Source organism: Leucoraja erinacea, chromosome 22 (assembly GCF_028641065.1).
Source record: "Leucoraja erinacea ecotype New England chromosome 22, Leri_hhj_1, whole genome shotgun sequence".
Lineage (NCBI taxonomy): Eukaryota > Metazoa > Chordata > Chondrichthyes > Rajiformes > Rajidae > Leucoraja > Leucoraja erinaceus.
In genome coordinates, this window is record NC_073398.1 from 20,566,123 (window position 1) to 20,589,691 (window position 23,569).

General features: G+C 45.1%; 1 protein-coding gene across 2 annotated transcripts in view; it reads right to left on the reverse strand.

Moving 5' to 3' along the window:
• Positions 1-23,569, reverse strand: part of LOC129707770 (protein monoglycylase TTLL8-like) — an 85,474-nt gene that overhangs the window by 21,013 nt on the left and 40,892 nt on the right. Inside the window, exons 12-15 of one of the 2 annotated variants that reach the window (XM_055653055.1) lie at positions 21,202-21,388; positions 16,599-16,747; positions 12,429-12,669; positions 4,970-5,405 (exon numbers count right to left, since the gene is read on the reverse strand). In XM_055653055.1, the coding sequence (XP_055509030.1) occupies positions 4,970-5,405; positions 12,429-12,669; positions 16,599-16,747; positions 21,202-21,388 (1,013 nt within the window). Of the gene's footprint in view, positions 1-2,544; positions 5,406-12,428; positions 12,670-16,598; positions 16,748-21,201; positions 21,389-23,569 lie in introns of those variants that run through there. The other variant, XM_055653054.1, reaches the window with a different exon arrangement.

Genomic DNA, 23,569 nt, shown 5'->3' on the forward strand with positions numbered 1-23,569 from the left:
TGCCAAGTGGGATAGGCCCTTTAGAAAACAATATTAACAAGTTTGCGGATGATACAAAAGTGAGTGGTTTTGCAGATTGTGAAGATGGTTGTGAAATATTGCAGCAGGATCTGGATCGATTGGCCAGGTGGGCAGAGGAATGGCTGATGGAATGTAATGCAGAAAAGTGTGAGGTGTTGCATTTTGGGACATCGAACAAGGGCAGTACATACACAGTAAATGGTAGGCCTCTGGGTAGTGTTGTAGAGCTGAGGGATCTAGGAGTACAGGTGTGTGGTTCCTTGAAGGTTGAGTTGCAGGTGCATAAGGTGGTCAAAAAGGCCTTCATTTGGCCTTCATCAGTATTTAAGTATAGAAGTTGGGAGGTCATGTTGCAGTTGTATAAGACATTGGTGACACCGCATTCAGAATATTGTGTTCAGTTCTGGGCACCATGTTATAGTAAATACACTGTTAAGCTTGAAAGGGTTCAGAAAAGATTTACGAGGATGTGGCCAGGACTGGAGGGTGTGAGCTATAGGGAGAGGTTGTAGGCTGGGTCTCTATTCCATGGAGCACAGGAGGGTGAGGAGTGATCTTATTGAGGTGTACAAAATCATGCGAGGAATAGATCTGGTAGGTAAACAGAGTCTCTTGCCCAGAGTAGGGGAATCGAGGACTAGAGGACATAGGTTCAAGGTGAAGGGGAAAAGATTTAATAGGAATCCAAGGAGTAACTTCTTCACACAAAGCGTGGTGGGTGTATGGAACAAGCTGTCAGAGGAGGTAGTTGAGGCTGGGACTGTCCCACCATTTAAGAAACAGTTAGACAGGTACATGGATAGGACAGGTTTTGAGGGATATGGACCAAGCGCAGGCAAGTGGAACTAGTTCGGCTGGGACATTGTTGACCGGTGCGGGCTAGTTGGGCCTACGGGCCTGCTTCCACACGGTATCACTCTAAGACTAATTAACATTTGCACAACCTCTGCTTGGTATAGCTAATATCCTTCCTGATAGTACAAAAGTATAAAATGGCATTTGGCAATTTGCTTGCATCACTCCTGATTTTAAGGGAGAAAGTAGCTGCTGGTCCATAATTGTTTTTCCAGGAATAGATATCCAGTAAAGTATGCAGCACACTGCATCTGTTTTAAAAGCACCTACAAATACATGCTGGCTGTGAGTCTTGAACTCACTTTCAAATTATTTGAAGTTCACTAATTTTAGAAAGAGGCTGCTGCCCAAGAATATTCACTGGGTTCTCGAAACGGAGCTGATCTAAACCAAATCTACCGGGGTGGCATGGTGGCGCAGAGGTAGAGTTGCAGCTTTACAGCGCCAGAGACCCGGGTTCGATCCTGACTCCCGGTGCTTTGTGTACAAAGTTTGTACCTTCTCCCCATGACCGTGTGGGTTTTAGTTTAGTTTAGTTTAGTTTAGTTTAGTTTAGTTCCATTTAGAGATACAGTGCGGAAACAGGCCCTTCGGCCCACCGGACAATTGGACAATTTACAATTATACCAAGCCAATTAGCCTAGAAATCTGTATGTCTTTGGAGGAAGTGTGGGAGGAAACCAAAGATCTCAGAGAAAACCCACACAGGTCATGGGGAGAATGTACAAACTCCGTACAGTCAAGCACCCATAATCAGGAGTTTAGTTTTCTCCCGGTGCTAAGTTAATGTCACAAAGGAGAGGGGTGGCAACGATTGGTTGGGAGAATGAGAAGACAAGTCCAGATATTGTGGATCACCTTAGGTCATTTTGCATGATACAATTGACTACCCAATTGTAGATGAAGGTCAGCCAAGTGAATGACATGCCGATGCTGGGGAGGGCTGGTGAAGATGGTAAGAGTCAGCCAGGTGGTCAAGATAGTGGCAGTCAGGTGTAGGGAGGGGATGAGGGAGTTGGGGTATACCAATCCAGCAGAGGAGGCAGGGGGTGGTAATGATCAGTCAAGAATCGGCAGGGAAAGTGATGGAGAAAGTTAGCCTAGTAAATGGACAAAGATTAGATGGGGGGGGGGTGGGTGGTTAGGGTTGTGCTTGCAAAAGGGAAGGATGTTAGTGTTTTGACAACGAGGAAGGAAGGGGGAGGATCAAACGGTTGTGGGAGGTTTGACAGAGCAATCTGGGATGTGAGGGATGGTGGGGAGGAGGAAGAGGAATGTCTAACTACTGGGGATTCCGGTCAACTTTGGTGTCACAATGGGAGACTTGAAGAGTTGTCCAGTTAGATTTTAGTGGAGTACAGAATGAAAGGTTGAATCTAATGATCAGTTGAATGACAGGGGGAAGTAGTCTAAGGAATCCATAGAGATGGTGAAGGCTATCTTGTTGATTAGCGGATTAGAGAGTTAATGATCATAGAGGTGAAAGTTGAAAGGTTAATCTTATGATTTGGAATTGGAGAATTGATGGCTGGGGCCAGAGTCAGACTGGGTTGGGTGACATAGTCAAGGGATTATGCCACAAAATATAAAAATTGACTGAAATGTGTTTCTAGTGCTGGACTCAGTGGTCTGGGACCTGCCTCTAAATAATGACAAGGCAGACCCACTAGCACCATGAAGACCTGCAGCTACTTGAATGGCATCGCTCCTCATGGTTCAAAATCACCCAACATTGTGGACAGAATGGTGGCATAGCGGTAGAGTTGCTGCCCTGCAGCGCCAGAGACCCAGGTGCCGTCAGTATGGAATTTGTATGTTCTAACTATGACTGCGTGGGTGTTCTCTGGGTGCTCTGGTTTCTTCCCGCACTCCTGAACGTACAGGTTTTAGGTTAAGGTTTTAGGTTAGGTTTAGGAGCAGGGAGGTTCTACTGCAGTTGTACAGGGTATTGGTGAGACCACACCTGGAGTATTGTGCACAGTTTTGGTCTCCAAATCTGAGGGAAGACATTCTTGCCTTAGTGGGAGTTCAGAGAAGGTTCACCAGACTGATTCCTGGGATGTCAGGACTTTCATATGAAGAAAGACTGGATATACTCGGCTTGTACTCGCTAGAATTTAGAAGATTGAGGAGGGATCTTATAGAAACTTACAAAATTCTTAGGGGGTTGGATAGGCTAGATGCAGGAAGATTGTTCCCGATGTTGGGGAAGTCCAGGACAAGGGGTCACAGTTTAAGGATAAAGGGGAAATCCTTTAGGACCGAGATGAGAAAAACATTTTTCACACAGAGTGGTGAGTCTCTGTAACTCACTGTCACAGAAGGTAGTTGAGGCCAGTTCATTGGCTATATTTAAGAGGGAGTTAGATGTGGCCCTTGTGGCTAAAGGGATCAGGGGATGTGGAGAGAAGGCAGGTACGGGATACTGAGTTGGATGATCAGCCATGATCATATTGAATGGCGGTGCAGGCTCGAAGGGCCGAATGGCCTACTCCTGCACCTATTTTCTATGTTTCTATGTTAATTAGCTTGGTATAATTGTAAAATGTCCCTAGTGTGTGCAGCGTATTGTTAGTGTGCAGGGATCGCTTGTCGAAGTGGAATTGATAGGTCGAAGGGCCCGGTTCCGTGCTGTATCTCTAAACTAAACTAAACATTGGTTGTTCCTGCACATGTCTGCCCGTCCAATGTGCAGAAGCTGCAGAAATAAATTCACAGAGTACATGCTCCTTACATCAAATCCCCAAATGTCCTGTGGTATTATATTTGCATTGGACAGCACAGAGAAGTGTTGTAGAATTTTGCATCTTTTAAAGTCTTCATCTTCTTCACAAGCAATCGCTGGGAGTGAGGATGGCTTACTTCCACTCCAGTTTGGTGATTTATGAGGTGGCTAATGGCAGACTTGCAAGCTGTACTGGTAGGTCAGGAGATGTTCAATAGGGCAGGTAGATGGTAGTTAGGAAGTGGTAAGTTCCTTGTGCAGATAAAAGTGGCCTTCCTGGTGCCCCCTTTCAATAAACTAGTCTATTGAATATCCTTCCTGAATATTTCTTTCCATTTTAGCAGTCTGGACCAAAGATTCTCACGATTCCCACAAGACTGTTAAGATATTACACTTCTTCAAGGAGACTTCGAGACTACCTTGAAATGTTTCCTTAGTCCACTTGGTAATTTCTTCGACTCGCTATCTCAAGCAGCTGGTGTCAGCAGTGAAAACTACTAAGTGTCATCTGCGTGTAATCACAACTCTAATTAACATTGGGGTTGTGGCTTGGGAAAGAACATTGACACTGACTTGCTGATCCTGCCAGAGAATTTGGAAATGTTTTAACAAAGACACACAATCACAACAATAACTCAAATTTTCTGTCAATTTCCTTCAGCCAGGTTCTATTCAGCACTTTTCCATTGTCGAAGTGTTTAGCTCAACTTTCCTTCTGCTATTAGCTCTGTTCAAGTTGGATTCAGGTGACCATTCAGAAGCTTGTACCTGCTTCCAGTTTTAATGCCCCATTGCCATAATATTAACCCTACCTGCTACTTCCGTCGCTATTACAGGAAATCTTTGTCTAGCATTCTTTTCTTCTTTCATTATTTTTTTTTAATTGGGTTGACTACCTGCTCTTGCTATCACTAATTTGAGTTTGAACTATCATGCTGTTTTTCGCCACTGTCGTAGCTTTCCAGCATATGCCATTTTTCATTTTACAGATTAGTATGAAAGAATAATCAAAGGGCAAGTTTTCCAATGTACACATTTACTGCAAATACTGTATATAAATGAGAATTTAAAAGAATCTACCACGAGTAGATGTCAAACATGGGTTCTTAGATGATTAATCCCATCATTTCATCATCATATCACTATTCACGCACAATCATATGAATCATTATTGGATTCTGCATTGCAAAAGTATATGGTAATGATACTCATTAACATGTATCTGCAAATCTATATTAACTATACTGTGTTCTCCATTTCAATGCATATGATTGAGCTCATACATCTGCCGTCATCAGGAAACATTGCTCTCACTCTCAATAATACTTGTTTGGAAGAAACAACATGATGGAGCTTGGATACACTCACCTGCTTCGATAGACATTCAAACTGACCAGTGTTGCACTTGCTGTTATATCTTCTGTCGATGACCACTTTAATGGTGTCTTCCTGTACATTTGCACAGAGCAGAGAAGTGACAGAAGTGGAACGTGCCATACTTGGACTTAAGTTGATCTCAATTAACCATGGTTTAAAGTCTTCCCCTAGCAAGAAATCAGCGCCATATAGTCCAAAATTGCTCTTGCGTTCTTCTACATTAGACTGAACTGTTATCAAACTACAAATGATGGCTTTTTTCATGGAAGGGTAGATAAGTTCCTTCCAAATGTTGTCATCACCTTTAATTTTCAAATAGTCTTGGAATTCGTCACTTGACCACATGCTCTCTGTCGGTATTAATGGGTTACGCTCAATGGCTGGTTTTAATTTCTTCTGAATGGCATTGTTGCAAAGATGGATAGAACTATAGAAAAAATAAACACCAACATAGTAATGTTGAAATGCTTACCATAAACATTTTCATTTAACCTTAAAACATTGGTTCCCAATAGACGTTAAAAGTAATGGCAAAGCAGTAATTGCATGCAAGCAGCAGGAGAATCCATGACATGTTCCCTCTTGACATCGGGGCCAACAGGACATTCTGTCAGTTGTGGTCATTCTCCAGCACAGAGTTGTCAACCTGCAGAATATATTTGCCAAATCAGCAGCTTACACACATGAGAACTCACAATGCCAGATTGCTTCTTTGATGACAGCACAATGGAGAAGCCAGCAAACCAGCTGCCTCACAATGCCAGAGACTCAACCAAGTTCATTACTGATCTCGGGTGCAGTCTGTATGGAGTTTGCATGCTCTCCCTGTGGCCATCTCTGGATACACGGGTTTCTTCCTACATCCCAAAGATGTGCAGATTGGTAGGTTAATTAGCCTCTTTAAATTGCCTCCACACACGGCACAGTGGCGCAGCGATAGAGTTGCTGCCTTACAGCGTTTGCAGCGCCAGAGACCCGGGTTCGTTCCTGCTATGGGTGCTGTCTGTATGGAGTTTGGACGTTCTCCCCGTGACCTGCGTGGGTTTTCTCCGAGATCTTTGGTTTCCTCCCACATTCCAAAGGCTTACAGGTTTGTAGGTTAAATGGCTTGGAGTAAGTGTAAATTATCCCTAGTGTGTGTTAATATGCAAAGATCATTGGTCAGTGCAGACTAGGAGGGCCGAAGGGCCTGTTTCCGCGCTGTATCTCTAAACTAAGCTAAACTAAAACAGTGTGAGTGGCAGAATCTGGAGGTAGTTGATGAGAATGTGAGAGCATAAAAACTAGGATTAATGTAGGGTTACTCTAAATGTGTGAATGATGGTAGATGCAGATTAGTTGGGCCAAATGGCCTATTTCCATGCTGTATCTTTCTATGACTAATTAATATTGGTTTTAACCATCCATATATCACACAGTAAACTGAATAGTAGCTTTATGCTGTCCTGGCTAATCCAAGCAGTATATATTCCAGTATAGAACTGTTCCAGAGCCGCTGTCTGAAAAAAGCTCTGAGAGTAGCTAAGGACAAACTGCACCCCCTCCACACCCACCTGGAGATACCGGAGCATCAAAACCCAGACTACAAGACTGCTAAACAGCTTCCTGCCACAGGCTGTGTGGCTGCTAAACATTCTCTGTACTCACAGTCACCTGATTCTGCGGCTTTGCACTGACATTTTAATAACCCTGGCACTGGCCACTCAAATCAGCTGCCCTGGACATTTTAATTGTAATGACTGGTTTTACTGTATTTTAATGTTGCTGTTTTACCTGCTTTTAACTATTTATACTGTTTCATCAGGGACTGGATTGTTTTGTATTGTTATTATGTGTGAAATGTTTTAAAGTTTAATGTGCGATGCTCCGGTATTCCCTGGGAAACGTCTTCTCATTTTGCACTGTACAACTGTTGCTTTGCAAGATGACAATAAAGGTTGATTGATTGATATGCATACTCTTAGTTCAACCTTGATGTTATCATTGTCCCATTGCAGCCATGCCCACTTTGAATCTTCTATTCTTCTAATCTTCTACAATTCTACAAGTTCAAGTTCAAGTTCAAGTGAGTACATTGTCACGTGTCCCTGTATAGGATCATGAAATTCTTGCTTTGCTTAAGCACACAGAAAATAGTAGGCATTTAATACAAAACAGATAAATGTGTCCATATACCATGATATAAATATATACACACATGAATGAATAAACTGGTAAAGTGCAAATAACAGAAAGTGGTTATTAATAATCAGAGTTTTGTCCAAGCCAGGTTTAATAGCCTGATGGCTGTGGGGAAATAGCTATTCCTGAACCTGGTTGTTGCAGTCTTCAGGCTCCTGTACCTTCTACCTGAAGGTAGCAGAGAGATGAGTGTGTGGCCAGGATGGTGTGGTCTTTGATGATACTGCCAGCCTTTTTGAGGCAGCGACTGCGATAAATCCCCTCGATGGAAGGAAGGTCAGAGCCGATGATGGACTGGGCAGTGTTTACTACTTTTTGTAGTCTTTTCCTCTCCAGGGCGCTCAAATTGCCGAACCAAGCCACGATGCAACCGGTCAGCATGCTCTCTACTGTGCACCTGTAGAAGTTAGAGAGAGTCTTCCTTGACAATCCGACTCTCCGTAATCTTCTCAGGAAGTAGAGGTGCTGATGAACTTTTTTGATAATTGCGTTAGTGTTCTCGGACCAGGAAAGATCTTCAGAGATGTGCACGCCCAGGAATTTGAAGTTCTTGACCCTTTCAACCATCGACCCGTTGATATAAATGGGGCTGTGGGTCCCCCTCCTACTCCTTCCAAAGTCCACAATCAGTTCCTTGGTTTTGCTGGGGTTGAGGGCCAGGTTATTGCGCTGGCACCATATGGACAGTAGCTCGATCTCCATTCTATATTGTGACTCATCCCCATCAGTGATACGCCCCACAATAGTGGTGGCATCAGCGAACTTGATGATGGAGTTCGCACTGTGGTTCGCTACGCAGTCATGGGTATAGAGTGAGTACAGCAGGGGGCTGAGCACGCAGCCTTGAGGTGCTCCCGTGCTGATTGTTATCGAGGCTGACACATTTCCACCAATACGAACAGACGGTGGTCTGTGGATGAGGAAGTCGAGGATCCAGTTGCAGAGGGATGCGCAGAGACCCAGTTCTGCGAGTTTGGTAACCAGTTTGGAGGGGATGATTGTGTTAAATGCCGAGCTGTAATCAATGAATAACAGCCTGACATATGAGTTTTTGTTGTTCAAGTGGTCCAGTGCGGAGTGGAGGGCCAGCGAGATCGCATCCACCGTTGATCTGTTGTGGTGGTACGCGAACTGCAGTGGGTCCAGGTTTTTGTCGAGGTAGGAGTTGATTTGCTCCATGATCAACCTCTCAAAGCACTTCATCACCACCGGCGTTAGTGCCACTGGTCAATAGTCATTGAGGCACGTCCCCTTACTCTTCTTGGGCACCGGTATGATTGATGCCCTTTTAAAGCAGGTGGGGACCTCAGACCTCAGAAGTGAGAGGTTGAAAATGTCCGTAAAAACACCCGCCAGTTGGTCCGCACAGGTTGTTAGAACACGACCGGGTATACCATCAGGACCAGGTGCTTTTCGGGGGTTCACCCCTCTGAAGGATTTCCTGACATCGGCCTCTGTGACTGAAATGCCATCACAGCGAATGGGGGATCGGGAAGGCACATCAGTATTCTCCCTGTCAAAGCGTGCGTAAAACGCATTGAGCTCGTCAGGGAGTGATGTTTCACCGACATTCGAGCTGCCTCCTGGTTTCGCCTTGTAGGAGGTGATTACATTCAGGCCCTGCCACAGCTGCCGAACATCTGTCTCGTCCTCCAGTTTTGAGCAGAGGTCCCTTTTGGCCTTTTTGATGGCCTTACCAAGGTCGTATCTGGTCTTCATGTAGGCCACTGTATCATTGGAGGTGAATGCCCTGTGTCTGGACTTCAGGAGAGTGCCGATCTCAAAGTTCATCCAAGGTTTCTGATTGGGAAACACTCGGAAGGATTTTGCAGGAATGCAGCCCCTAAAACACTGTTTATTGCAGCTGTAATTACTTTCCAAATCTTTGTCAGAGTCTCTATCTCAGATACAGCTGCAATGATGTTTGGGGTTTTTTTGTCCCGTTCCCTCTCTACTGCTTCTGCTGTGCTTTGCGCATCCATTCTGAATCCTACCTTCATCTTATGTCACTGAAACTTTAAAATAACATGTGCAAGCAGACAGCGTCATTCTCAGCCCAAATCATAAGTTCACAAGTGCATATGTCATCGGAGCCGAATTTGGGCCCTTCAGCCCATCGAGTCTACTCCGCCATTCAATCATGGTTGATCTATTTTTCCCCTCTCAAACTTATTCTCCTGCCTTCTCCCCACAACCTTTGACACCCATACCCAATCAAGAACCTGTTCATCTTCACTTTAAAAATATCCAAAGATTTGGCCTCCATGGCTGTCTGTGACAATGAATTCTACAGATTCACCGCCCGTTGGCTGAAGAAATTCCTCCTCATCGCCTTTCTAAAGGTATGTCCTGGGAATCCTTGGCAATGCCTCCATGTCTGGGGCCCACATCAACTCTAATTAATCTTACACATGGACCAATGTCTCCATATTGCTTTGTGTTACTACAGGCTACAGAGTATGACAGACCAAATATTCTCACCTCTTTTCACAGCATCTCCTTGCCTTCTACATCAATTACTTGTTTCAGGATGCCCTCTCTCTAACCAACAACATGCGTGTCTCAGCATCACCAGGTATTCCCAAGCCCACATCATCAAACTGTAAATATCATACAACCTCGGAAAATTACCCTCGTCCAATATCTGGAGACAAAAGAGACTACAGATGCTGGATAATGCAGCAAAGCGCAAACTGCTGCTGGAACTCAGAGGGTGAGGCAGCATCTGTGGAGGCAGTCATCAGATCAATATTTCAGGTCAAGACCTTACATCCCTTTGTCTCCACAGATATTGCAGAACCCTCACAGTTCTTCCAGCAGTTTGTTTGTTGCTTCATCCACTATCTTCCTTGACTGACTATCCTAGCTTCGTCTTCCATCTGGTTACTGTCTTCCCACAACTATCCTTCTGTGGCAAAGAATTTCACAGAAGCACCACCCTCTGATTAAAGAAATTCCTCCTCATCTCCTTCCTAAAAGAATGGCCTTTAATTCTGAGGCTACGACCTCTAGTCCTAGACGCTTCCCATTAGTGGAAACATCCTCTCCACATCCAGTCTATCCAAGCCTTTCACCATTCTGTATGTTTCAATGTGGTCCCCCTTCATTATGGATCCATAGGCCTCACAATGGCATCACCAACCACTTTCAAACCCAAATAATCTATGTGAAGCAAGTTGTCCTGATTGCTAGCAGGGAGAAGAGTATGCCCTTGCGAATGTCCTGGCACTCAGGTAATTGGCCTCTAATGACAACAACGTCTTCTTCTGTACCAGGAGCATGACTCCAGCTGTCATGGAACTCAAAACTCCACCATCACACCTCCTGAACCCCTCCAGTTTCAGTTTTACTGGGGATCATCAGTCCACACTTTATCGTAACGTCAAGAACAATAATTTCACCTCTAGAATTCTGCGCTCATGTCCACGTTTAGATCAACACTAATAATCGCTGGGCCTAAATGACTGACAGAACATAATCCAAGCTTCAAACAAGTATCAGTGAGTGCCACTTTATTGATGGGTTGGACAAATACTTCTAATATGCACTAATAATTGTGAGGAGATTAATGGGGCACTAAGTGGCTGTGACTTCTCCAGTTTAAACTGAGCAGGATATGCCTGAGCATGTGAGACTGGGCCTGGAGATATCTAGAAGTATGGCCATCGGATATACTTCTATAAGCATGATTACTCCGGTTGGCCAGATGTGTGGTGGATCTCCTAATTTTGCTTCATTATCCCAAATGTTACTTCGCACAACAGGTAGAGCTGCTGCCCCACAGCACCAGAGACCTCCGGGTTTGATCCTGAACTCGAGTGCTGCCTGTGTGGAGTTTGCACGTTCTCTCTGTAACCATCTGGGTTTCCTCTGGGTGATCCGGTTTCCTCCCACATCCCAAAGACAAACGGGTTTGTAGGTTAACTGTAAATTTCCCCTAGTGTGGAGAGAAGGCAGGTACGGGATACTGAGTTGGATGATCAGCCATGATCATATTGAATGGCGGTGCAGGCTCGAAGGGCCGAATGGCCTACTCCTGCACCTAATTTCTATGTTTCTATGTTTCTATGAGTGGATGCAAAAATGGGATAACATTAAACTAGTGTGAGTGGGTAATCAATGGTCGGCATGGGCTGAAGGGCCTGTTTTCATGCTGCATCGCAAGACTGAATATAACAAATTATTTGCATTGATCGAGTTACTCTAGTTCAATGCCAAAAGCACACACTGAATTGTTAATTTGGTTTTATTCAGTGTTTTCTCTCAAGCATTCCAAATTGTTCAATGGCATGGGAATCAGCAGCTGCAGACGAGAACGCCCCACCGCCCAGATGATCACCTTCGTGAAGGCCGGAGTGCAGCTGCCAAGAACCCAGCAGCCAGGAATCCGTCAGGAATCCTGGCGACTGCACAGGACTGGTAGCCTTCCGTAGACCTGGTGAAACAGTTGAAGTTCCCACAGCACATTGCCACGACCACCCTGAGACCAGATATCGTCCTGGTCTCAGAGGTGACCAAAAACATCGTCTTGTTGGAACTGACAGTGCCATGGAAGGACCGTGTGGAGGAGGCCCACGAGAGGAAGAAGACCAAGTATGAAGAGCTGGTCATAGACTGCCGTAAGCAGGGCTGGAAGGCAAGGTGTATGCCCATCAAGGTTGGCTGCAGAGGTTTTGCAGGGCAATCGCTCTACAAAGCCTTGAGTGCACTGGGCATCAACGGAGTGGCAAGGAGAAGGGCCATCAAGAACACCACAGAGGCAGCGGAGAAGGCCTCGAGATGGCTCTGGATCAGGAGAGGAGGTCCATGGGGAGGAGCGAATGCCACCTGAACACGTCATGGTCTGATCAACCACAGCTGGGTCGCCTGGGTGAGGGTGTCTGATGTTGAAAGACCCGAAACACCCAATGACCCCAGGTTACATCACTGTTAATGTGTTCAGGAGCATCTATAGATGTATTTGTATCAAAACAAAACTGTAACACCTTAAAGGGAAGATGAGAATCTGTCATGTTAGTATGGGTCTGGAGTCCCATTTGGCTGCAACTATAAATTCCATCCCCTGAAAATCTTTATTAAATCAATAAACAAATCTGATAGTTTTGTAGCTGTCGTTACTATTTAATCTGCTGCCATGATGGGATTTGGAACTTGCATTCCCTATTTGTCCAGCCTTTTGAGTTATTCATCCAGTAACATGATTACTAAATCGGCATAACCATAAATAACTTTATACACATCGCAAGCAATGTGTTTTGCTTTATGTTACCTGTCAAGATTTTCCAGTGTGAAGGGCTGTGTGGAAAATCTTAAGTAGCAGTCTTTGTAGAACCACACTGTTAGTGGATTCCAGCTCGTAACAAGGAACCAGAGTCTGATGTCGAATTTGGTGTCGTAAATCAAACGGGGCTTCTCAATGTACTTCTGTACCACCCACTTGGAGGTTACAAAGGAGGGGTCAATCGCCTTGAGTTCCAGGAGATCACCCAGGCTGTCTACGCACTTTATACCTATAACATGAAAGTGAACAAAATATTAGATGCCATTTTCAAGGTTAGCAAAACTCTCGAACTTGTGAAGGTTTTTGTGATCACTGGACATGGATGGTAGAGGTTTAGAGGGATATGGGTCAAACAAGGGAGGTGGGACCAGTGTAGGTGGGCATCTTGGTCAGCATTTTGGTGAAGTCGGCAAGTGGGGCCGAAGGGCATGGTTCTATGCTGCATGACTCTATGATTACATTTAATTTTCCTTATGACTCAAGAGATTTCTGGGAATGATATACACTAGAGAGTCATGGTTTGAAAAAAAAACCATTCATATATCATTGGCATTACTTCCAAATTTACAATAGGGCGAGTTGTGAAGCAATTGTTAAAAGATCTGAGTTTTCAATACAATCTGTCATCTGACATGGTTTTAATGATTCTTGCCCTGTCTGAATTGGATATCAGTGTGTATGAGATGACACTATTTGATCAGTGACAGTGTCCCACCAGCATGTCAACCACCCTGTACAAGCCAATACAGTCATTATCATTGCTCTGTACTGCAATTCTATCCTGAATAGTTTAGTTTAGTTTAGTTTAGTTTTATGATACAGAGCGGAACAGGCACACTGGGTCCGCACCGACCAGCGATCCCCGCACATTGACACTACCCTACACACACACTCACACAATGGACAATTTACACATACACCAAGCCAATTAACCTACGTACCTGTACATCTTTGGAGTGTGGGAGGAAACAATAGATCTCGGAGAAAACCCACATAGTCACGGGGAGAACGTAAAACTCCGTAGACACAGCACCCGTAGTCGGGATCGAACCTGGGCCTCTGGCGCTGCAAGCGCTGTAAGGCAGTAACTCTACTGATGCACCACCGTGGCCGCCCTAAATTCGTTATATTCTTATCATTTATAATAACAGGAAGCATTGGTCAAATTCTAACACTAAAAGATAAGTGGGTTGGGGTCATGGAGAAAATAAATATGCAAAATGCCCAGAATAGAAAGCAATTCTACCCCTGACTGCCAACTCACAGAGTTTGTGGAGGTGGAATGACAGCTGGTTGGTCAAACTGCTTGTGAATAACGAAGATAGATACAAGGTGCTGATGCAACTCAACTGCTCAGGCAACATCTCTGGAGAAATAGGATGGGTGATGTTTCGGATCGGGAACTTCTTTAGTCCCCAGAGATGCTGCCTGACCCGCTGAGGTACTCCAGCATTGGTGTAAACCTGCATCTGCAGTTGCAGTCTGAAGAAGCAACTCAACCCGATACATCAACCCTTCCTCCTATCCAGACATGCTGCCTGTCCTGCTGAGTTACTCCAGCAATTGTATCTATCTTTGTTATTACAGATTGCTTGTGAATAATTCTATCTTAAATACAGACAAGATTTTCTGGTCTCAGCTACTGAAAGAATGTGGAAAGGGGGAATGTGGAAACTGGTGTGTCACATTGATCAGTGCTGGGTCCACTGTTGTACATAATTTTACATTAATGATTTGGTGGCATGATTAGTAAGATGCAGGTGACATTAAAATTGGTGGTATAGTGCACGATGAAGAAGGTTATCTGAGATTATCACCTGATCTTGATCAACTGGCTGAGGAATGGCAGATTGAGTTTCATACAGATAAATGCAAGGGCAGAAGTTACACAGTCCTGAGGAGTGTTCTAGAACAGAGAGACCTCAGTGTGCAAGTATATAGTTCCATGGAAGTGGTGACACAAAGTAGACAGGGTGGTGAAGAAAATGCTTGGCATACTCGCCCTCATCAGTAAAGAAACTGAGTACAAGTTAGACACAAAATGCTGGAGCAACTCAGCGGGCCAGGCACCTCTGGAGAGAAGGAATGGGTGACGTTTCATGTTGAGACCCTTCTTCGGACTGATGTCAGGGGAGTGGGTGGGACAGAGATAGGATGTAGTCGGAGACAGTAAGTCTGGTGGGAGAACTGGGAAGGGGGAGTGGGATAGAGAGGGAAAGCAAGGACTACTTGAAGTTAGAGAAGTCAATGTTCATACCACTGGGGTGTAAACTACCCAAGCGAAATATGAGGTGCTGTTCCTCCAATTTGCACTGGGCATCACTCTCACAATGAAGCAGACACAGGACAGAAAGGTCAGATTGGGAATGGGAGGGGGAAGTGTTGAGCAGGAGGGAGATCAGGTAAGTTAAGGCCAACTGAGCGTAGGTGTTCAGCGAAACGATCGCTGAGCCTGCGCTTGCTCTCGCCGATGTAGAGAAGTTGACACCTGGAACAGCGAATACAGTAGATATGGTTTGATTGCATTCAGGACTCTTTGCACCACTGCAAACCCAGCAGGAATTTTAATGGAAAGTCCATGATGCAATAAAAGGCATAACATTTTGTGGAAGTGTTGGCAGCTGCCTTTCAACAATTCACTGACTACCCCTCCCAGATTCCTGCATACACACTCACTGAAATGCTGCATTTCCTAGTTACGTGAGGCATCAGCACCGAATGACAACAGTTTCATTGGGATGGATCCTGACAGAAATACTAAACAGAATTTAGTGACATGGTGGCGCAGCGGTAGAGTTGCTGCCTTACAGCACCAGAAACCCCAGTTCGATCCTGGCTACAGGTACTGTCTGTATGGAGTTTGGTTTCCTCCCACACTCCAAAGAGTTACATGTTTGTACGTTAATAGGCTTCGTAACAATTGTATACCATCCCTAGTGTGTGTTAGCGTGCAGGAATCATTGGTCTGCACAGACTCCACCATGTATTTCTAAACTAGACTAAAATAAACTGAGAATTAGGCTTCAACTACAGAAACTTGACCCATTTTGAAAAGATGTCAGTGCCCTAGTTCAAAGAGAAAGTGCAGAAAACCACAACACATAAATTGTTTAAATTTTCATGGTAGACAGATATTGGAGGTTTGACAAGATTCAATCAGATCGACCCATTTACGCACATTAAGACAAGTCTTTGTTTTAAAGGAAAACAAATTGATACACATTGTTCTGCAAGTGAGAGAAATTCTTTTGGTAGTTTAGAATTTCAGAAGGATGATTTAGATTCAGATTTTAGATTCAATTTATTTGTTATTTGAGTAACTAGTGTGCCAATGATCGGGACTTCCAAAATGCACAGATATGAAAATGGTCAGCAGATGAATGTGATTTTACACTTGTAGTTTTAAACCACACTGCGTGTATTAATATTTTCTCCACTGTCAGGCAAAGAAAGGGTTGTGTCCATTTCAGACGTTCATTAGAAAATCAATGGGACCATAATGCCCTATCCTGACTAGCCACCAATGCTGCCCCTCTGCCTGCAGAGGCTGAACAGGTAGATCCCACCTCCTCAGGCCTCATCCTGGAATATCCCCGACAGCCCTGACACTTGGCAGGCTGCCCAAGGCTATTACAACTGTTCTTAACTATTTCCAATGGCTTTATTCAATGCTTCTGGCTATGCAAAGCAAAACAATTCAAGCTGCGCTTGTCCTATTCTGCAGCATCAGTAACTCCACTCAAATGTAAAGCAGCCCTCCCTGGTGTAAACACAAGGGCTGAATGGAACGTGCTTTGGATGCAAAGGCATAGAGCTTTTCCTGAGGATGCCATTATTACACCCATGGACTCAACGACGAGGCCAGCAATGTTCCAGTCAATCAGATACATCACCATTAGAACTCTTCAGCACATGCACAAACCCAAATTGAATTAAGCCACAAGTAGCTGAAAGCCTGTGGATTTCTTCTGAATTGCTCGCTGTTAGTCATGATGATTCAGCCCATATCCTCCAAACTCTGGGCCAACAGGGCCCAAGCTTTGCATGCGGTTCTTCCTGAAATTGCACCACCACCCTTGCTGACAAGATATCCTCCAATTTACCCCCAGGCACAGGCTGAAGAATGAATGAGTCCAAACAAGTCTTGCTTCATATTACCTCTACCCCGCGACTTTGCTGCCGGCTTAATGATCCAGATATTTCTGATGCCCTCTACTTCCAACTGAGGATAAACAGACTTAAGGCTGTTGAGAAGATTCTGGCAACGGACTAAGTAATGGTGAGAACCGGGCATTGTTGCTTGATGGCTGAAGAAACAAAAACACACAAGGAGTAAACATTTAGAACCATATAACCATATAACAATTACAGCACGGAAACAGGCCATCTCGACCCTTCTAGTCCGTGCTGAACACGTATTCTCCCCTAGTCCCATACACCTGCGTTCAGACCATAACCCTCCATACCTTTCCCGTCCATATAACTATCCAATTTATTTTTAAATGATAAAAACGAACCTGCCTCCACCACCTTCACTGGAAGCTCATTCCACACAGCCACCACTCTCTGAGTAAAGAAGTTCCCCCTCATGTTTCCCCTAAACTTCTGTCCTTTAATTCTCAAGTTATGTCCCCTTGTTTGAATCTTCCCTACTCTCAGTGGGAAAAGCTTATCCACGTCAACTCTGTCTATCCCTCTCATCATTTTAAAGACCTCTATCAAGTCCCCCTTAACTTTCTGCGCTCCAAAGAATAAAGCCCTAACTTGTTCAACCTTTCTCTGTAACTTAGTTGCTGAAACCCAAGCAACATTCTAGTAAATCTCCTCTGTACTCTCTCTATTTTGTTGACATCCTTCCTATAACTAGGCGACCAAAATTGTACACCATACTCCAAAATTGGCCTCACCAATGCCTTGTACAATTTTAACATTACATCCCAACTTCTATACTCAATGCTCTGATTTATAAAGGCCAGCACACCAAAAGCTTTCTTTACCACCCTATCTACATGAGATTCCACTTTCAGGGAACTGTGCACAGTTATTCCCAGATCCCTCTGTTCACCTCCATTCTTCAATTCCCTACCATTTACCATGTACGTCCTATTTTGATGTGTCCTGCCAAGATGTAGCACCTCACACTTATCAGCATTAAACTCCATCTGCTAAACAACTAAAAAAAATTGACACCTCATTCACTCTATACAGTATTTGTTCATAATCCAGCAAGAGATACTAAACAGAATTAGGCTCCCACTTCAGATACTTGACCTATTTTGAAAAGATGTCAATGCCCTAGTTCAAGGAGAAAGTACGGTAAACCACAACATATAGAACTCGTTTTTGTTCTCACAGCGGACAGATATTGGAGGTGTGATCAGATTCAATCAGATGGTCCTGTTTTTACAAGGCCTTGTTTTGAAAGGAAATAAATTGGCATACATTGTTCTGCAAGTGAGATAAATAATTTTGGTAGTTTAGAATTTCAGGAGGAAGAATAACTTGTGTGTCAATGATCAAAACATTTCCAAAATGCACACACACTGTATCTGAAAATGGTCAGCAGGTGAATGTGATTTCACACTTGCAATGTTAAACTGTGCTGTGTGTATTAATATTGTTCATCACTATCAGGCAAAGAAAGCTTTGTGCCCATTTCAGACATTCATTAGAAGATTAGAAATTCAATAGGGTCATAATCCAGGTGCTCTGAACTCGGCACCCCAACCTTGAGCCATTGTTTCTATCGAATTAAACTACTAGATGGGGGTAGAGTCTCCAAAAGCTCATCCCCATACTTTGGAATAAAAAGGAACTGTATCAAAGAGAGACATAAATACTCAACAGGTCAGGGAGCATCTCTGGAGAAAATGGATAGGTGACGTTTCGGATTGGGACCCTTCTTCAGACTGATTATAGTAGGGACTGTGGGAGGTAAAAGCTGGAAGCTAAATAAACCCAGGGCAAATCAGGTCCTGCAATTGGTGACCTCAGGCAATGGTTCCCTGATAGGCCATTTCCAGTCTCCGCATCCAACACATTATCCTGCACCATTTCTGCCAGCTCCACATGATCCCACCACTGGTCACATCTGCTTTCTCCCACTTCTTACTTTCCACAGGGTCCACTTTCTTTAGGACTTCCTGGTCCATTCATCCCTTCCCACCCACCCCAGAGATGAATGGGTGAATCTTCTCAAGCTGTGAAGGAACACCATTCTGAAACAAGTTCTTGCCTCCTCACAAATGGCAATGAATGGTTTCCTGCACAGAATTGGAGACACCATCTGATGTCAAGAGATGAACAAAGAGATCGGGGACCGTGTGCAGAATTGCAAGATGCACAGATTTCTAAAATGTAACCCATCGTGGAATGGAAACACTTTCGTCAAGGCTCAGACAGTCTCTGGCTAAAAATTGGGTCAGATCTGTTTTACAGAACTGGGAAAATATATCTGGTGAACATTGTTTATTCGTAAAATTTCTGTGAGACAAATTTCTTGGAAAACACCCATTCATTAATGAGCATTCACAAGCAGAAAAGGCAATTTACCAGATGAGGCATCGCTAAGGTGCACGTTACAATTCACACCAAACAAATTTGATCGTCAGATAGCATGACCCCACTTTACATAGTGTGGTGGAAAAAAAGAGAACAATGTGAAGTGCAGATTTTAAAGGAGATGTGTGGAGCAAATCTTTTTACACAGAGGAGAGAACATATAGGTTGTGGAGACAGATATGAGAGTAATTTTAAGAGGCTTTAAGGTGGGCACATGGATATGCAGGTAATTGAGAGATATTGATCATGAGATTAGTTTATCTTGGCAACATGTTCGGCACAAATATTATTTGCTAAGGGGCCTCTTCCAGTGCTGTACTCTTTATGTTCTATTCGCAAGGAACTGCTGATACCAGTCTGACCCACTTGGAATATTCAAACTTTGCACAATATCCCACATCAACAGGACTGGCTGAACTAGACAACTACACCCGTTAATGAGTCTGTTGGAACCAGAGGTGCAAAAAGTGTGCAGGGAGACAACAGAAGGGTGCCAAAGAAGACAAGCACATGGCTGCAGAGGTGCCAAAGTCTAGATGCCATTGAGGTTTAGAGACACATTGAGAATGAAACCTACATCCGATGGACACCAGAGATGGTAGATGGAAGTGGAATCGTAACACAGGACCTCAACGCTGGTCATAGGAGACCGTGACTGAAAAGGGTCTCCCACATCAGGGGAGTGGGCAGTTTCACACCAGTGAGAGAAGCAGACGAGGAATGATCAGAGAATGCAGAGTAACAACACCAGAGCTCAGCAACAGGCCCTGGAGAAACACAACCAGTTCCTGCAAGAAGAACTCTGTGTATTTGTAAGATTTTGTGCCAAAGGTGAGGTCAAAGAGATTGGACAGTTGTTTTGGATGGATGTTTCCTTCATGTCTGTTTTTTTTCATGAATGGAGGAATGTAACGCATGTTATGGAAATACTGATCAATCACTGCTATTGTATTGCTATAGCGTGGTAAGGATTGCATCATGTGGCCGTGCACTCTGTGTTTTTGCAAAGCGGTTTAGTGTTGGAAGTTCCAATGTAGCTTAGACAGTGTGTGTGTGTGTGCCTCCCTCTCGCTCCCCACACAAAGAGAGAAAGTCAAAATAGGAAGGACAATGGAAACATCTTGTATCAAATAAAGTACCCTCATTGCTAATTTGAATTACCAATTATTTCCACTATTTAAAAGATTTAACCGTGACCTGCGTGGGTTTTTTCCGAGAACTTCGGTTTCCTCCCACACTCCAAAGATGTACAAGTATGTAGGTTAATTGGCTTGATGAATGTAAAAATTGTCCTGAGTGTGTGTAGGAGTGTGTGTTAATATGCGGGGATCACTGGTCGGCGTGGACCCGGCGGGCCGAAGGGCCTGTTTCCGCGCTGTATCTCCAAAATAAACGAAACTGAGACATAGTGTCAACACTTCTTAGCTCTGCTCGAGTCCTAGTGCTGGCCAGTGCGGTTTCTGAAGGCTTTGCAAGCTTAATACTACAGACTTTGGAGAGGCTGCAGAGGAGGCTTACTACTTTGGAGAGGGTGCAGAGGAAGTTTACCAGAATGCCACTTGGATAAGATGGTTTCAGCTACAGGGAGAGGTTGAATAGACTTGGATTTTCTCTTGAACATCAAAGGTTGAAGAGGAACACGATAGAAGTATATAAAATTATGAAGGACATAGATAGGGTAGACAGTCAGAATCTTTTTCCCAGGGTGGAAACACCAGAGGGCATAGCTATAAGGCAAGAGGGGGAATGTTTAATGGAGATGAATGGTGCAAGTTATTTTTACACAGAGTAGTGGGGGCCTGCAAGGCACTGCCAGGGGTGGTGGTGGAGGCAGATACGATTGTGGCGTTTCAGGCTTTTACGTAGGGACATGGAAGTGCAAGGAATAGAGGGTGATGGATCATGTATAGGCACGTGATCAGTTTAATTTGGCATTGTGTTCGGCATAAACATTGTGGGCTGAAGGGCCCGTTCCTGAGCTATAATGTTCTATGTTCTATGTTCTATATGCGTGCAAGAGGAAAGTGTTTTTTTCAGCGCTGACTGTGGGACAGGAGAAGCAGGAATACTCCAACTCCCCACCAAATTTAAAGTAACCTGTTTCTCCATCCTAGGGTCACTCAACTCTCAACACCCCACCACCACCTTGGGATCTGGACCCCATTCTCCAAGCTTTAAAGCAACTCATTCCCATACTTACTGAATAAGGCAGTGGTGTTGTTCAATTAGATCTTCCCACAGTTCTTCACTTGGGGTCACTGGCTTCTCTTCTTTATCATCATTTCCATTGAGTTTCTGGTTTTGCAAAAAATCTTCACACACATCGATGGCCATTTCTATCAGATCAGTGGACAGACGGCAAACCCTATTGTAGTGTCTTCCCAAGCCTGGAAAAAAGAAAGGAGGAAAATATTGTATTACCTTGAATGTGATGCAACTCTTTATTTTCAATATGGTGTAGGAAATGCCATCTGTGAAGCCTGCTATGCAGACAGGACCGAAGGAAGATTGTGGGATGTAAGAGATAAAAAATCTAAGGAAGTAGTTGTAGGTGCCCTTGCTAGTAAATCATCTAAAAGGAAGAGATATGGAATACAGTGGTTACATCTATCTATCTATCTATCTATCTATCTATCTATCTATCTATCTATCTATCTATCTATCTATCTATCTATCTATCTATCTATCTGTCTATCTATCTATCTATCTATCTATCTATCTCTCTTGTTATCGTTCGGTTTGGCGGTCATTGTATTTGCGCAAAAATAGTTTGCGTTGCGCTACGATTTTTTGCTTGATGACGCACCATTCTCCTGTGCTGCGATAGCACAGTTTCATTCCAATTGTTTGAATGTCATAAACGTTAGCGAGGTTTAAAAATCTTAAAAACCGTGCATGCGCAGATCGATCTCTTCTGCCTTCCAGCGTCGCGCGGAATAGTCTCTTCCCCTGTCACTCCCTGGGACGGTCCGCCCCTTCCTGCGCCATCGTGTCTTTAGTAGAGCTGAGGATGGCCGGCGGAAGTTTCCAGTGGACTTTCAGAGGGACCCGAAGCAGCCCCGCCCCAAGCAGCAGCCCAGCCCCAAGCAGCAGCCCAGCCCCAAACAACAGCCCAGCCCCAAACAACAGCCCAGCCCAAACAACAGCCCAGCCCCAAAGCAGCCCAGCCCCAAACAGCCCAGCCCCCCAACAACAGCCCCCCCAAAACAACAGCCCAGCCCCAAACAGCAGCCCAGCCCCAAGCAGCAGCCCAGCCCAAACAACAGCCCAGCCCCAAGCAGCAGCCCAGCACCAAACAGCAGCCCAGCCCCAAGAAGCAGCCCAGCGTCGGAGACCCGACCCAGCCCAGCCCAGCATGGGAGACCCAGCCCAGCCCAGCCTGGGGAGACCCAGCCCAGCCCAGCCCGGCCCAGCCCAGCCCGGAGTCGAAGATGACACCGAGGTCGTCAAACGGAAAGCAGAGACTCTGATGTCGGCAGAGGAGAACGACCAGCGACCAGCACCCGCTGTGAGTCCCCATCGCCAATTCGAGCCACTACCCCTCTGGTCCCCCTTGCTGGCTCCTACCCCCTCTCCCATGATGCCCCCCTCACTTCCCCCGTCTTTTCTCCGAGCTCACTCCCCACCCCCCGCACACACACCCCTCTCCCCCACAAACCCCCCCCCACAAACCTATCCCCCCTGCCCCCACACACCCCTCCCCCCCTGCTCACGTACCCCTCACACACACCCTGCCCACACACACACCCCCCACACACACACACACACCCCCCCTCCACACACACACACCCTCCCCCACATCCACCCCCCCCCACATCCCTCCTCCCCCCCTCCCACACCCATCCCGCCCACATACACACCTCTCCCCACCCCCACCACACAGCCACCCCCCGCACACCCCCATCCATCCACACACCCCATCTTTCCCCAAACACTACACCACCCTTGCCTTCCCCATCCACACACATCCCTCCTCCCCTCCCACCCCACACACCCCCCCCTGCCACACACCCCACTTCCCACCCCCCTCCCTCCTCCCCTCCTACACATGATGAGGAAGTGGAGGGAGTGCTGGGGGATGAGGGGAAATGAGCCGCACCTGCGCAGTTAGGGGCTATGGGCGAGTGGTGGAATATTGCGTTGGAGAATGGGTTGCGTTGGGGGACCAGGCCTCCCGTGTGACTGGGACCCAACGGGTCCCACTTGGTCTAGTCCCTGTACTGGTATTCAGAACCTTGGAATGTTGACCAAGTGTCATGAGGTTGAATCTCATCTTTCCGATGGAGGAAATTGAATTAAAATATATAAATCTAGAAAAAATGCCTGTTCCATTAATGATTAAATAAAAAACTGTTAAAAATGTAAAAATAAAAAACTGCAGCCACTGGTTTATACCAAAGATCGACACAAGTGCTGGATGTCAGCTGGTCAGGCAGCATCTCTGGAGGAAAAGGATAGTGATTTGGATCGTGATTCTGCTTTAGACCCTATCATCTATCTCTGATTCTAAAAAACTGTCTGATTCGCCAACATCCTTCAGAGAAAGTGAATCAGCAATCCACAGCTGG